The sequence below is a fragment of the Agelaius tricolor genome, unplaced genomic scaffold, assembly GCF_023055355.1.
Source record: "Agelaius tricolor isolate 1412-34295 unplaced genomic scaffold, bAgeTri1.0.p SCAF_43, whole genome shotgun sequence".
NCBI lineage: Eukaryota > Metazoa > Chordata > Aves > Passeriformes > Icteridae > Agelaius > Agelaius tricolor.
The window spans coordinates 125,345-140,214 of record NW_027269303.1 but is presented as its reverse complement, the minus strand read 5'-3'; the positions used below and the strand labels follow the sequence as shown (position 1 = coordinate 140,214).

At 51.0% G+C, this 14,870-nt stretch overlaps 1 protein-coding gene across 1 annotated transcript; it reads left to right on the top strand.

Moving 5' to 3' along the window:
- The first annotated feature begins 3,861 nt into the window (after nt 1–3,861).
- Nucleotides 3,862–4,794, top strand: LOC139604015 (olfactory receptor 14J1-like). The gene has a single exon (XM_071455006.1). The coding sequence runs from the start codon at nt 3,862–3,864 to the stop codon at nt 4,792–4,794; it is 933 nt and encodes a 310-aa protein (XP_071311107.1).
- Nucleotides 4,795–14,870: the final 10,076 nt, after the last annotated feature.

Genomic DNA, 14,870 nt, shown 5'->3' with positions numbered 1-14,870 from the left:
GGAAGCCAATGCCAAGAAATAAGTGATGTCTGTAGCACAAACCTTAGAAGGGGTAAGACATAAAGGGGCAATTCCTCAAACTACCACCCTGGATTTCAGAATCCATAATATTAATCCCAGGAATTGGGTGATGATTAAGCCATGGAGAGATCAGCCTCTAACTCCCCAGTGGGAAGGTCCCTTTCAGGCACTGCTCAGCACCGAATCGGCCGTGCGAGCTGCAGAGCGGGGATGGACTCATGGCAACAGAGTCAAAGGCCCAGGAGAAGAACCCAAAGAGTGGACTGTAACATCCAGGCCAGGTGAAACAAGATTGACTCTAAAACAGACTGAGAGACAACCAGAAAAACACCAAGATGCCAAAAAAGGTAGAGTCAAGCTTCCACCAACCAGCTCGAGAATTGTCTTCCTGTTTTCATGGGTGAGAATTACCAGCATCTGTTGAGGAGAAGTACACAAGGGACTGTAAAAGGTAATGGGACAGCTTCTTTAAGAAAATAAGACAAAGGAAGGAGGGCAAGGCTGGGTTGGCCCCTTTGTTTGCTACCAAGAAGGCTCCATGGCCCTGCTGTGGGTAGCAACCCCGTAGGCATGGCAAGGTAGGGACAAAAGGCCATACCAGACCTCTGTAATTCCTCAGTTGTCTTTTAATTCAACAGGGACTGGAGGGCAGGACCAAGTTGGCCTCTGTGCTCACCCCTAAGATGCACCAACTATGGGTAGCAGCCACATAGGCACGGTAGATGGGAGTCAAAGCCACACTGGACCTCTGGGATGCCCTTTTGTCCATTCCTAATGAGTGTGTCTAAGGAAAACCTGAGATTTTTTCTCCTGTTCCCACTGTCCTTGCCCGCATCAACAGATGCTGGTATGACTCATTCAAAAGAGAAACTTTTTTACTTAATTGTTTGAGCAAAATGCCTTACAGAAAAAGAAAAGGGGGGGTTGTTATAGATGAGTAATCCTATAGTTGACGCTCACAATTAAGGGGTGAATATTAAATATATGTTAGGAGAAGATTTGTAGATGTACAGTTATCCTTCCCCTCCCCCTTGCATTGCTATCACAGGATGGCCTCAGTAGCTGGGGCATTTGGGAGGGTTGGCTTGTTCCTATGGCAGCACCTGACTCCAATCAAGGTGTGAGACAGTGATCTCCACCACTGGACAGTGAAGAAGGAGTTGATTGACAAGACTTTGGGAGGGGCTAGAGTTATAAAAGACAGAACATCCATTTTGTAGATGAGCACATGGTTACTGAATCCTTTGCTCCTGATGTGATATCCTTTCCTTTCTTTATTCAGTCTTCTTGTTGTATTTTGATAAGGTCTTAATAAAGCATTTACATTTTTGAAAGTGAAAATTGTTTCTCACATGGGGTTGGGGAATGTGGGGCTGGGTTGTCCACACTGGGACAGCTCTAAGGAACAACTTCACTGACCTAGCCAGACCTCCTTAGGAGAGACACTGGATCAATATCAATCACAGAATGCTGCAATCACCTCTTGTATAATAGGAACAGCAAAAAAAGACACCCTTTAAGATACGAATACATATTTCTTAAAAGGTCTCTGAATTATTTTTCCATAACTGTAATAGGAAATCTTCGTAATGAACAGTACTAAAGCACAGGGAAATCAAGGCAGAGCCATGGTTTGTCAGGACTTGCTTGATCCTAATGAGCCCTGTGGTGCATTTGGAGCTGAGCCCTGGAACCTCAGGGCCTGAGAGGAGATTGCACAAACCTTTCCAGGAGTCAAATCAGTAGAAAACCCCAAAGTGTCTCAAAGCATGAATGGGTCCCACTGAGGTCCATCCCCAACACAGGATCATCATGGACTCCTTGGAGGGGAGAATTTGAGGCCAGGATTGACCAAAAACTTCTGAGAGACTCAGTGCAGACAGGAAATTCCTAAGTACCTTAAACAACTTGAGTATCTCAAAGTATTAATGAGCCCCACTGAGTGTCAGTACAAAGCTCTCCAGGGACTCGTTAAAGCAGATAATTGGGGCCATGATTGCACAAAACTCTCACAGAGTCTGCATCAAAAGGGAAACACCAAGTACCTTCAAATAACTGAAGTACCCTGAAGCATTAATGATCCCCACTGAGTGTTGTTACTGACAAAGCCTCTCCAGGGACTAATTACAGCAGATAATTGGAGGCCATGATTGCAGAGACCTCTCAGAGACTCCAAGGCAAAAGCCAAAGCCAAAGTCCTTTGAAAAACCTGCAGTCCCTGCAGGGAGCATGAAGGAGCCCCCAGGGCCATTGCTGAGCAAGGCTCCCCAGGGACTCCTTGCAGCAGATCCTTGAGGCCACTGGGATGTGGGCTAGGGGGGGATGCTGAGGGCAGCACAAGGGGCTGGCAGTGCCCAGCCTGGCTGGGGCTGTGCCAGGAGGCCCCAGGGCCTCAGGACAAGGTGTCTCCTCCCAGCCCTTGCTGGCACAGACCCTGCTGTGCCCCAGGGCACCAAGACTTGGCTTCTCTTTGTCCCCACCTGTCATCACTGCCTGCAGTTCTCTGCTCTGCCTGGGGCCTGGGGACACTTGCTCAGTCATGTCCCTCTCTGGGACCCATTAAAAGTCCAAGAAAGTTTGGAGTTGGATTCTGCCTTGGAGTTCTGGAGAGGTTTCTTCAGCTGCCTCTCAGGGACTGATGTTCAGGGCCTGAGCACAAAGGCCCAGAGGCTGATTAAAGTCCTTGTGCTGTGTCTGTGCTGCTGAGCTGGGCTGGGCTCCTGGCACAGAGGCAGCTCCTGGTCACCAAGAAGAGCTTCAAAAGCACATTTCTCTGGATGAGCAGCTCTTGTGCCAGCCCAGCAGGGCTGGGGCACTGCCTGCAGCCAGCCCGGGCACAGCCCAGAGGCACAGAGAGCTTCAATCAGTCAGGGCTGGGAAGGGGCTGAGAAGTGCCTGGGGCACAATCACTGCCAGCCCTTGGCACAGGAACCTCTGGCTGCAGGACAATGCAGCTGCAGCTCCTGGAGCCATCTCCTGCAGCTGGAACATCCCAATGCCTGCAGAGCCTGTGAGTACATTCTCTGCTTGTCTCTTGTGCAGAGCAGCCAGGGGTGCCCAGGGCTGTCCTGCAGAGCAGGGTCCTGCAGCCCAGGGCGCTGTGCTGGGGCAGGGACTCTGCTGCCTGCCAGGGACAGCTCTCAGCCAGCCCTGGCAGCTGCTCCCAGCATTGGGGGACAAGATCTGGGTGGGAGGAGACAGCTGGTGAGGCTTGGAAGTGTTCTCCTTGTGTGGGGAGGATGCTGCATTGTTCAGGACTGCTCCTAGCATGGCAGTGAACTGCAGAACATTTCCAAGTAGATTATACAGGGAGCACAGCAAGGGAGGAGCTGAATAAAAGGGAAAATCCTGCTTTTAAATCTTCTGCTCTGGGTTTCTGGGATGAGAATCTGCATGTATATTTCCATCTCTAAGTTCAGGTAGAATAAAATAAAGACATTTTCCCTGAGATCTGCATAAACCAGGCAGTGACAGAAATCAGCACAGAGACCCCCACAGGCAGCATCAGTGTCCCTTTTCCAGTCTCTTCAGGGTTGCTCTGACGTTGCCATCAGAGGCTGCAGAGCCAGAGCAGCCCCTGGGCAGTGCCTGAGCTGGGAGGGCTCTGCAGGGCAGAGCTGAGCCCCCAGGGCTGGGCTGGGCTCTGGCAGCACTGGCAGGGCCCAGCCCTGGGCACAGGGAAGCAGCTGCTGGCAGGGACAGCTCCAGGCAGCAGAGCCCTGGGCAGGCAGTGGGGGGAAAGTGCCCCCAGGCTGTGCTGGGATATTTCAAGTCCTCTCCAAACCCAACTATTCCATGATTACTTTTCTTACAGATCCCCATGACAAGGCATCACAGCAAATGTCCAACAGCAGCTCCATCAGGCACTTCCTGCTGCTGGCATTGGCAGACACGCGGCAGCTGCAGCTCCTGCACTTCTGCCTCTTGCTGGGCATCTCCCTGGCTGCCCTCCTGGGCAACGGCCTCATCATCAGCGCCGTAGCCTGCGGCCACCACCTGCACACGCCCATGTTCTTCTTCCTGCTCAACCTGGCCCTCAGCAACCTGGGCTCCATCTGTACCACTGTCCCCAAAGCCATGCACAATTCCCTCTGGGACACCAGGAACATCTCCTACACTGCATGTGCTGCACAGCTCTTTTTCTTCCTGTTCTTCATCTCAGCAGAATTTTCCCTCCTGACCATCATGTGCTACGACCGCTACGTGTCCATCTGCAAACCCCTGCACTACGGGACCCTCCTGGGCAGCAGAGCTTGTGCCCACATGGCAGCAACTGCCTGGGCCAGTGCCTTTCTCTATTCACTGCTGCACACGGCCAATACATTTTCCCTGCCCCTGTGCCATGGCAATGTCCTGGGCCAGTTCTTCTGTGAAATCCCACAGATCCTCAAACTCTCCTGCTCCAAATCCTATCTCAGGGAAATCAGGCTTATGGCTGTAAGTGTGTGTTTAGCACTCGGATGTTTTGTGTTCATTGTTTTCTCCTATGTGCAGATCTTCAGGGCTGTGCTGAAGATCCCCTCTAAGCAGGGACGGCACAAAGCCTTTTCCACCTGCCTCCCTCACTTGGCCGTGGTCTCTCTGTTCATCAGCACTGCTGTATTTGCTCACCTGAAGCCCCCCTCCATGTCCTCCCCATCCCTGGATCTGGCCCTGTCAGTTCTGTACTCAGTGGTGCCTCCAGCCCTGAACCCCCTCATCTACAGCCTGAGGAACCAGGAGCTCAAGGCTGCAGTGAGGAGACTGATGACTGGATGGTTTCAGAAACATTAAACTGCTGGCCAATTTCTACAAATCACTTGTAATAAAAGTCATCTTTAATACTTCTTCTTGGTTTCCCAGTGGAGGTATTTTTTCTTTGATTTAGTTTTTTCAATATTTTCCACAAATAAAGGTCATTGTTTGTGCCATTTCTTGTTTTGATTCACTCCCCATTCCCTTGGCCACAGACTGTGTCAGTGAGGGGCTGCACTCTTGGTGGGTTTAAAGGAACTAAAGGATCTCCCAGCAGAGTTTTCTGCAGAGATGCCCTTGTGTTGCCTTCTCTGGAGCTTCAGCAGCAATGTCTGTGTGCAGAGCTGGGGCAGATCAGTGCTGGCCCAGCAGCTGTGCCCAGCAGCACCAGCAGCAGCAGCACTTGGTGTTGCCAGTGCTGCTGCCGTGGCCCTGCCCCGCTGCCCTGGTGGCCCTGGTGTTGCTGCAGGGCCTGAGTGCTCTCGGGGCCGGGCACAGCCCTGGGGGTGGCAGTGCCGGGGCTGCAGCAGGGACAGGCCATGGGCACTGCTGGGGCAGCGCTGACGCCTCAGGCCAGGCCCTGGGGGCTCCAGGCTCCTTGCCCAGGCTCTCTCAAGAACACGGCCAGGCCAATGCTCAGCACAGAAACCCCCGTGAGCAGCCCCAGGCTGGCCCTGGGCAGGCTGGGGGCAAACAGCATGGCTGGGGCTCTGCAAGGGCCCTGGGGCAGACGGGAAGGAGCAGCAGAGCAGGGGCTGATCCATGCCCAGTGCGCTGCACAGCCCAGGGCAGCGTCCCAGAGCGTCCTCATGCAGCTGCCAACAACATCCCCCCTCTGCAGCCCTGGCCTCTCCCCCAGCTCACACAGGTGCCCCATCCTTGCAGGCACAGACATGGCAGCACTGCCTCAGCAGCCCCTGTTTGCATTGCACACAGCAGGGCCAGCACCCCCATGCTGTTGCTGTGGGGACATGAACCTGAGGGAGCACAAATGCCATCAGCCCCTGGGGCCAGCCAGGGCTGGGGGACACCAGGGAAACCACTCAGCTTTGTCCTGGCCTCTGCACTCAGCCAGAAAGTTTGTTCCCATCAGCTGGGAGTTTCCTGTGCCACTGCAGACGCTGTTGCTCAGAGCCAGGGCTGCCTGGCAGCAACCCCCAAACTGCCCTGACCATTTCCTTTGTGCCACCTTTGCTTTCTTTTCTCTTCCTGATAAGAATTTCTTCCTATTGACCACCCCAGGGGGGCTAGAACTGGACACCGCAGTGCTGCCCAACCAGTGTCCAGCACAGGGGAAGTATCCCTTCCCTGCTCTTGCTGGCCACATCATTCCTGATCCATACAAGTGCCAGGGTTTGGATGAGGGAAATGGTGAGGAGGGGATGGGGACAAAGTGTTTTTGATTGTCAGCCATGAAGGGTCTTCTTCTTCATATCTATTCAAACTCAATTAGAAGGTGCTGAGAATGAATATCAACTGAGGATAGCTGATATCCTTCTATAAACAGGAAAAGGAAACAGGACAAAAGAATTCTCTCGCATTGTTTTCGATATAGTACATTCACTTTGAATAGAGTTCTCAAATCAGTCTAAATACCACAGAAGTATTGAAAATTTGAATTATTCCCTGGGTCTTTTCTTGTTTGGGCATTTTGAGCAAATGTTTATGAGCCTTTCTCACTGAATTCATGAACTGAAGAGCTCAAGAAAGAAGAGGCCTCTGGAGTAGTAAAACTCATCAGCAAACTCCAAGTGGCTGAGGATCCATCCCCATGACAGCAGCAATGAACAGAAATGGGCACAGCTTTGTGGCTGCCCCAGCTTTGGCATGGGCCCTGGGCCTGGAGCAGGAGCAGCTCTTGAGGGTCCCAAGGCTGGGGCTCTTGTGCTGCCCTGGGCAGATGGGATGGCAGCAGGGGCTGCAGAGCTCTCAGCACCTCAGCCAGAGGGGAGCAGGGCAGCCAGGGAGCCTCCTTTGGCCTTGGCCAAGCACCTTCCCCAATGGCTGGGGCTGAGTCCTGTGGCAGCTGCAGCTGCTGCTGTGCCCTTGGCAGGGGCTGAGGCCGTGGGGCCAGTGCCCAGAGCAGCCTGGCCTGAGCAGAGCTGTGGGGCCAGAGCCGGCTGGGCTGGGCTGGGCTCAGAGAGGCCCTTGGTGCTGCCCAGAGCTCAGGGCAGCTGGCAGAGCTTGCAGGGAGCTGGGCTGGGCTCCGAGAGCCTGGCCCAGAAACCATCAGTGTCCATCTCAGCCTGGCTGAGCGTGCAGGGGCAGGACTCAGGCAAGGCCTTGTGGGGCAGGGCCAGCGCCTGTGCAAGGCATTGCAAACAGGCAAGTGGCCCAGAGAGGAGGCTGCTCTGTGCCCTTGGTGGCATGGACAGAGCAGGGAGGGGGCCCAGGACCTTTGTCAGCGCCAACCTCTGTGCCCATGCGTTGGCAGCCCTGGCTGCTGAGCCCAGCTTTGGCCTGGGCTGAGTTTGGCTGTGGCCCAGCTCCATCCTCCTGCGGGGCTCAGGGCCTGTTCCCGGCCATGGCCAGCCCTGGCTGCCTCTCTGCTGGCCCAGAGGCCGGCAGAGCCCGGGGCAGGGCTGTCTGTGCAGCCCCACAGGTGCCACGGGCTGTGCAGGAGCTGGCAGAGGCTGCCCAGCAGGGAGGCCATGGGGCACAGAGCCCCAAGGCTGCTGTGGGCACCACGGCCCAGGGGCCGTTCCCAGCCGCAATGCTCCTGGCCTGGGCTGGGCCTGCACAGGGGCTGGGCCACCATGGCTGGGCTGGCACAGGGCCACAAAGGGGCCACGCAGCCGCTGCCGGGGCTGACAGCAAGGCCAGGCACACACAAGCAATTGCTGAGCATGGCCTGCGCTGGCCAGGCCTGACTGGGCCAAAGGCAGAGCTCAGCTGCCCTTGGGGGCTGCAGCAACACTCCAGAGCCCAAAGAGCCTCCATGGCTGGGCTGGAGACCAAGGCTGCAGCAGGGAAATGCAGGGCTGCTGCGGGATGGGGAGGCCATTGAATTCCAGCACACACCTCAGCTCTCTGATGATCCCGGCACCATGCTGGGCCCTGTTTCACACTGGAGCAGAGCAGATGTTGATGGGACAGGAGCCCTGAGGAGCTGTCAGGGACCTGCAGCTTGCAAGGTGCTCTGCTCTCCCTCAAGTGCTCTAGGAGAGATCCAATCCCAGCTGGGCACCTCAGGGCACAAGTGGGACTGCCTGTTCATGGGCACACAGCTGATGTCTGCCTGGAAAGGGGCACAAGTGTTAATACCTGTTTGTATCAAAATATACAAGCAAATCTTTATTATCTAGGTAATTTGAGTACTTTTAAGAAATGGCAACGTTTTACCACCAGGAAGTAGGAGTTCCTGGAAGTGTACTGATGGCACAAGGAGAAGACATACTGATCTTCCCCTCTACCTTTGCCACCAACATTCAGTCTAATATTTCATGACTCTCTTCCTTCAGGTGTTTCCAGCTTTCCTGTTTAAATGGCCATGTCTAAGGATGTCTCTTCATTTAGAGCAGCTGGATCTATGTCCTTCCTGCTGCTCCCAGATTTCCTCCTGAAGCTGTTCTCTAATCATTCCAATGCATCTCCCTTAACCAGCTTCATGGTTTGAGCTTCAGGGAGTTGCCTAGTCTTTCAGAATTTTAAATAGTCAGCATTTTAGTTGTATTTTTATGTTTTCTATCACCTGTTCTTATGTCTTTCTATAAATTCCTTCCAGTATGGCGATCCCCTGTGGATGGTGGACATGTCAGATGTTACTGGGATGTCACAAGAAGTTCAGGGAAGGGTTTTGAGGTTTAATCAATTTTATCATGTTCATATTTTTCATGTTGACCATTAGGAGAAACCTTCCCGTGCCTCTGAGTCTCACCACCTCACCCCCAAAGGACACAAACCGGATGAGTTGTGGTTTCCACTCCAGGGGCTGCACTTGGACCTCCCTCCATAGCCAGAGCAGAGCTCCCTTGTCCCAGAGAGTCTCTGGCAAAAGAGGGATGAAGGAAACCGGATAGGCAGTGGGGATCATGGGCATAGCACAGCCAGGGAGATGGATGACTTTTGCATTTGATGGAGCTGTGCCTTCCCCTGGCTTTGTTGGCTGACAAGAAATGAACATCCCTCTGTGTCTCAGGCAGCTCCTTCTGCAAGGAAAGCAGGTGGGAGTTGGAGCCAAGGAGCTGAGAGCTGCAGGTGCAGCCTGGGCTGGAGGGAGCTCAGATTTGCACAAGGCTGCTCTGAGTGCCAGGGCTTGGATGGGGGAAATGGTGTGCTGGGGGTAGGGACAGAGTCTGATTGATTGTCAGCCATGAAGGGTCTTGATTTTCATATCTATTCAAACTGCATGAGGAGGTTCTTGGATTCAATGTCAATTGGAGACTGCACATAATGATTTATGAACAGGAAAAAATCCTGAACAGGACTTAAAAAATCTTTTCTCACTGTCTTTTTAAATATAATGCATTCACTTTGAACATACAAATGACATCTGTCAAATTAACCACAAAATATTTGAAAACTTCAATCAAATTATTCCCAGAGGCTTGGCTTATTCAGGTGTTCTGAATGTTAACGAGCCCTGGGCCACTGAATTCCTGAACTGAGGAGCTGAAGGCTGAACAAGTGATTTGGAAAATTAAATCAATTTATTCCCAGAGGCCTGGCTTGTTAAGGTGTTCTGAATGTTCATGAGCCCTGGGACACTGAATTCCTGCACTGAAGAGCTGAAGGCTGAACAAGCCTCTGGAGCAGTGAAATTCAGCAGCAGCCTCCAAGTTGCTGAGGATGTCAGCAGCCCCCAGTGAGGCCATCCCTGCCCAGAGACCGTGGGGGAATGGGCAGACAAGGAGAGCGTCCCTGGGGCTGGGGCAGCACAACTCAGAGGCACCAGCGGCTCCAGCTGGGCAATGGAGTGTGGAATGTGGCTGGGAAAGCCCTGCCTGGGCTGGGCCAAGCAGCACACACAAGCCCTGACTCCCATTCCACAAACAACTCTCTCAAGGAGACATTTACAAGGAATTACAATTGTTTGTGTCGTCTGAGTTGGACTCCCTGGAGAAATACCAACAAGAGATTGTCAGGAGCTCAAAAGAGTTAAACAGCCTTTACTGGTGACTTTGGAAAATCACAGAAATTTTGGGAAAGTGTTTTTTATGACATTATAGTGGTTTTGGTTTGTTAATTTAAATTTTTTCTAATGTTGAGATTTCTTAATTAATGTATTTATGAATGTGGTGGGTTTTAGTGTCGGTTTAGTATTTATGTATTTATTTTGTTGTTAGATAGGATTAGCAGAAAGGTAAAGTAGGCTTAAAATTCCAAAAGGGTATAAAGAAAATGTTATTAAAAGTAACTAAAAGAAAAAAAGAAGTAAGAATTAAAATAAACTCTTTAGAACACTTTATTCTTCTTTACAACTTTTTCTTTTTATGACAATGTAAAGAAAATAAATCTAAAATTTCTAGTTAGTTTACTGTTTCTAGAATAGTCTTTTTTAGTTGACTTAGGGAGAGAAGTTTTTCTTTTTAAGGTTATGGAGATTTTTTTACAAGAGGAAAAAATAGGAATTTGTGGTTCTTAGTTTTGTCATGGATCACAGTTGTCTGGGGAACTTTGTTACTTTGAAGTTGGTTTTTGTGCTACAAGCTGTTGTACATCTTGTTGATGGGCCATGTCGACTCATGGGGTATTGTTTTAAAGATGAATTCCTTAAAGGTAAAAGTTTTTAGTATTTACTTTACAAATTATTTTTATCTCTGGGAATAGAGATCTTCTCTAGGGGGTAGTGGATTACTTTTTTTTTTCTGTTTAAACTTTTTATGAAATTACAGTTTTTTTACAAGTTGTTTATTTAATTATGCAGGTTTTTGTTTGATATTATTTTGAATATTTTTTTTATAGTTTTATGTGTTATAAAGAACAAGAGCTTTTTCTTTATAGTTTATAGGAGGATTTTAATTTTAAAATTAAGATTTTTTTCTTCTTTTTTAATTAGGATTTAGATTTTCTTTACTGACTTTGATGGTTTTGTGGGTATTTATATGCTTATATTTTGTTTTTTTCTTTTACCTGAGGGAAGATTGAAGTATTGAAAGGGTTAACACCTGACCCACTGGTAACTTGTGGTGAAAGTTGTGGTTGGGTTGTGTAAAATTGGTTTTATGGCTGGTTTGGGGGTTTTTATGTTTAATTTTAGTTGTAGGGTTATTTTGTGTGTGTTGTAGGTTGTAGGGGTTTTTGGTTTGAGTTCTGTTGGGGGCGGGGACTTGATGGTAATATTTTAATAGCTGTGGCTGGCTTTGTTCTGGTTGGGGTTTTGTAGCTTCTTTTGTTTTCCTGTTTGGGAGTTGTTGGGGTTTGGTTTGGTCAGAATGGGGCCGATGGGGGGGGCAGCCTGGAGAGGGGGGAAGGGGCTCCACCCATGGCAGGGTTGCTTGGTTTGGTTTGGTTTGGTTTGGTTTGGTTTGGTTTGGTTTGGTTTGGTTGAGATGGGGGCCGGGGCCGGGGCCGCTGCTTCTTTGTTGACTGGAAACGAACGAGGAGGTTCCTGGGTTTTTTCATCTTTAGCATTTGTGGTTAACTGGGGCGTGTTCAGTATCTCACTGGTTTAACAGATTGTCACTGACACAAAAAGTTTTACATTACTTTTAAAAATTCTTCTCATGTCAAACTACGACAGATATTCAATCAACAAAAAACACTTCTGAAAGTATTGACTTGGCCCATTCAACTTCACAAACTCTAAGCCTGTTCAATTTAATATTAATCAAAATTTGCAGGAGCACAGAAATAGAAGAAGACACAGAAAGAGAGAAAGACAAAAAAGATACAGAGAAGCACACACACAGCTACCAACTCCTGCATTCCAGCAGAGTTCAGATGGAAATTCCAAGAGGAGGCAGGGTCAAGATGTGTGCTTGCTTTGTGGTCAGCGTTCAATACCCCTTGGTCTCTCTGGGCCCTTCCCCCAGGTGGGGCTTGGGCTCATTTGGTCCCTCAGGAGCTGGGCTGGGGCTGCAGAGGTGGCTGTGGAGCATTGCCTGTGCTGTGCCAGGGACTGGCAGCCACTGCTGGGCTGGGATAGAGGCTCTGGGGGGATTGGGGTGCCAGGGCAGGGCAGGGCTGGGGTTCCAGGGCAGGGCAAGGCTGGATCTGCCCCTTCCTCCCCCACACACAAAATGTTTTGAGCCTACAATCTCTGCCAGTCTCTCACAATAGGGAATGTTGGAGGTGCAATCCAAATTCTGCCGATGGGTGCCTGGAGGAGAACAGTTCTTTCCATAGGAAGGAAAGCACAGAGCCCCAGTGTTTGGGAGGCAGGTGAGAGCCTCACTAGGCCAAGGTCTGGCAGACTTGTCAGTAATGGCAGATTTTGTCTGGGAGCAGTCGTTGGATTTAGGGAAGGTGGAACCCAGTCCTAGCCATGGATGCCTGGAGAAGCAGGACAGTTCTTTTCCATAGGAAGGAAAGCACGCAGCCTTCCCCAGGGTTTAAAGGACAGATGGGAGGTGACCCTTCTGAAACCACTACCAGCCAGACTTGTCCTGGTAATACTCCTATGGGAACGATCACTGGATATAAGGAAATTTGGAGGTGAAATCCCAATTCTGGCCATGGCTGCCTGGAAGACTAGGACAGTTCTTTTCTATAGGAAGGAAAGCACAGAGCCCCAGTGTTTCAGCAGCAGTTGGGAAGAGACCCTCAACATGCTAAGGTCAGCTGGACCAGCCAGGCAGTCCATGGGTGGCCAAGCTACCCAGATCTGTTCTGTGTCCCCTTGGTTTTATGAGGCCCCACAATGTCACAATGGCCCCGTGATTACAAGAAGACCTGCAGTATCACAATGGACCCTTGGTTAAATGGGGTCCCAGAGTGTCGCAATGGCCCCTCGGTTCCAAAGGCCCTGCAGTGTCACAATGGTCTCCATGGTTCCCCAGGCCCCACAATGTCATGGGACACCTCTGTTCCATGAGCCCTGCAATGCCACAATGGACCTTTGGACCCTGGGGTTTTGCTGTGTCACAATGGTCTCCTTTGGCTCCACAGTGTCACAATGGACCAATGATGACATCAGGTCCTGCAATGTCACAATGGAGCTTTTGTTCCATGCAGCCCTGCAGTGTCACAAAGGCCTCTTGGTTTCATGAGGCCCCACAGTATCACAATGATCCTCTTGGTTCTGTGTGGACCCCCAGGGTCACAATGGTCTCATTGGTTCCATGGTGCCCCACAGTGTCACAATGGTCCCTTGGTGTCACAGGGCCCCACAGTGTCACAATGGTCCCTTGGTCTCACAAGGCCCCACAGTGTCACAATGCTCCCTTGGTTCCACGGGCCCTGTGCTGCTGCATTCCCCCCTCCCCTTCTCAGGCCGCCCTGCCAGCTGAGAAATGCTCCTTGGGGCTCGGCCTTGGCCAACAGCCCCTGGGCTCAGCTCCTCTGCAGCTCATCACAAACACTGTCTGCTCCAGGCACTGCTGCTGCCCAACCAGCTCCTGCTTTCTGGAGGAGCAGCCCTGGGAACTGCTTTTGTTCCCTCCCTGGCACAACATCCCTGTTCTCACACTGCAAAAGAAAGCTGTTGGTGCCAAGTGCGGCCAGGATGACTTAACCTTACCTACATTGCCTGTAGGTAAGGTTAAGTCACAAGGTGTAAGTGAAGTTAAACACTGCTAAGAGGTTTTTTTTTTTTCCTGCGAAGAGTTGGGTTTTTTTTCCTGTTTAATAGAAGTTATAAGCTGAGTTAATACTGTTAAATGTTAATCCACTGTTAAATTGCAAAATCATAGGTTATAAGTTAGATTAAATCCTGCTAAATGCTGTTCTTTTGCTAAAATTTGAAATTGAAGGTATCAGTTAAGGTTAAGGTATAAGTTAAGTCCTGTTAAGCTTTCGGGCCGCATTCCTTTCATCCTTGTTCTCACTGTCCTTGTGTCACACACACACACAGGGACAGTTCTTGGCTCATTTCAGGTTTGATTGTCTGGATTCTTTTTGTTTTGTTGTTGCTTTGTTTCCTTGGTGTGCCTGAAGTGTCCAGTCAGAAGCAGAGTGACTCTTGCCAAGGAACTTTGCGCTGCTGTCCCTTAATATTAAATCTGGTTTTTGCTGCTCCCTTGCTGGGGATTTTTTCAGCGCTCTCAAGGCCTTGTTGGTACCAGGGTGAAGGAGCCCTGGCCCAGGCTCTGGCCCTGGGGGACACGGGGACGCTGCCGGGGGGTCCCTGTCCCCCTGTGCCACGCCCAGGGCCCCGGCCCCCCGTCCCCGTGTCAGGCTCTGGGGTCGATCTCGTGGAACATCCTCTGGGGGAGGCTGCGGCGCCGGGGGCGGGGGGACCCGGGGGGACAGGGGACCCCGCTGTGCACGAGCAGGGTTGGACTGCTCTGGGGGGAACTGTGAGGGGGGCCGGGGCAGAGTGACCTCCCCAGGGACCTCACACAGCCCCTGTGATGTCACACAGCCCCTGTGATGTCACACAGCCCCCTGTGATGTCACACAGCTACTCTGTGATGTCACAGAAGACTCTGATGTCAAAGAGTCACACTGCGATGTCACAGTTTGTTCTGTGATGTCACAGGCTGCTCTATGATGTTACACAGCCACCTGGTGATGCCACAACCAACTCTCTCATGTCACAGAGCTTTTCTCTATGAAGGCAAGATCTGCTCTATGGCCTCACACTATGATGTCACAGACAGAAGTGTGATGACACAACCCCCTCAGTGATGCCACAAAACCCTCTCTGTGATGTCATTCTGACACTCTTTAATGTTACAGCACACACTTTGACCTCACAGCAAGCTCTATGATGTCATACAGCCATGCCTTGATGTAACAATCTGCTCTGTGATGTCACACAGTCCCCTCTATGATGCTCAGTCACCACAATGACCTCACAAAACAAACACAGTGATGTCACAGCCCAATCTGTGACCTCACACAGCCCACTCTGTGCTGTCACACAGCCCCTTGCTGACATCACAGCTGCTCTGTTCCTCCATGACACAGCCCCAGAGGAGCTGCTGTGACACAGCCCCCTCTGGGACATGCCACAGCCCCTGCCAGTGCTGAGCCCCTGGGAGCTCTGTCTGTGCCCTGCTGGTGTCCCTGAG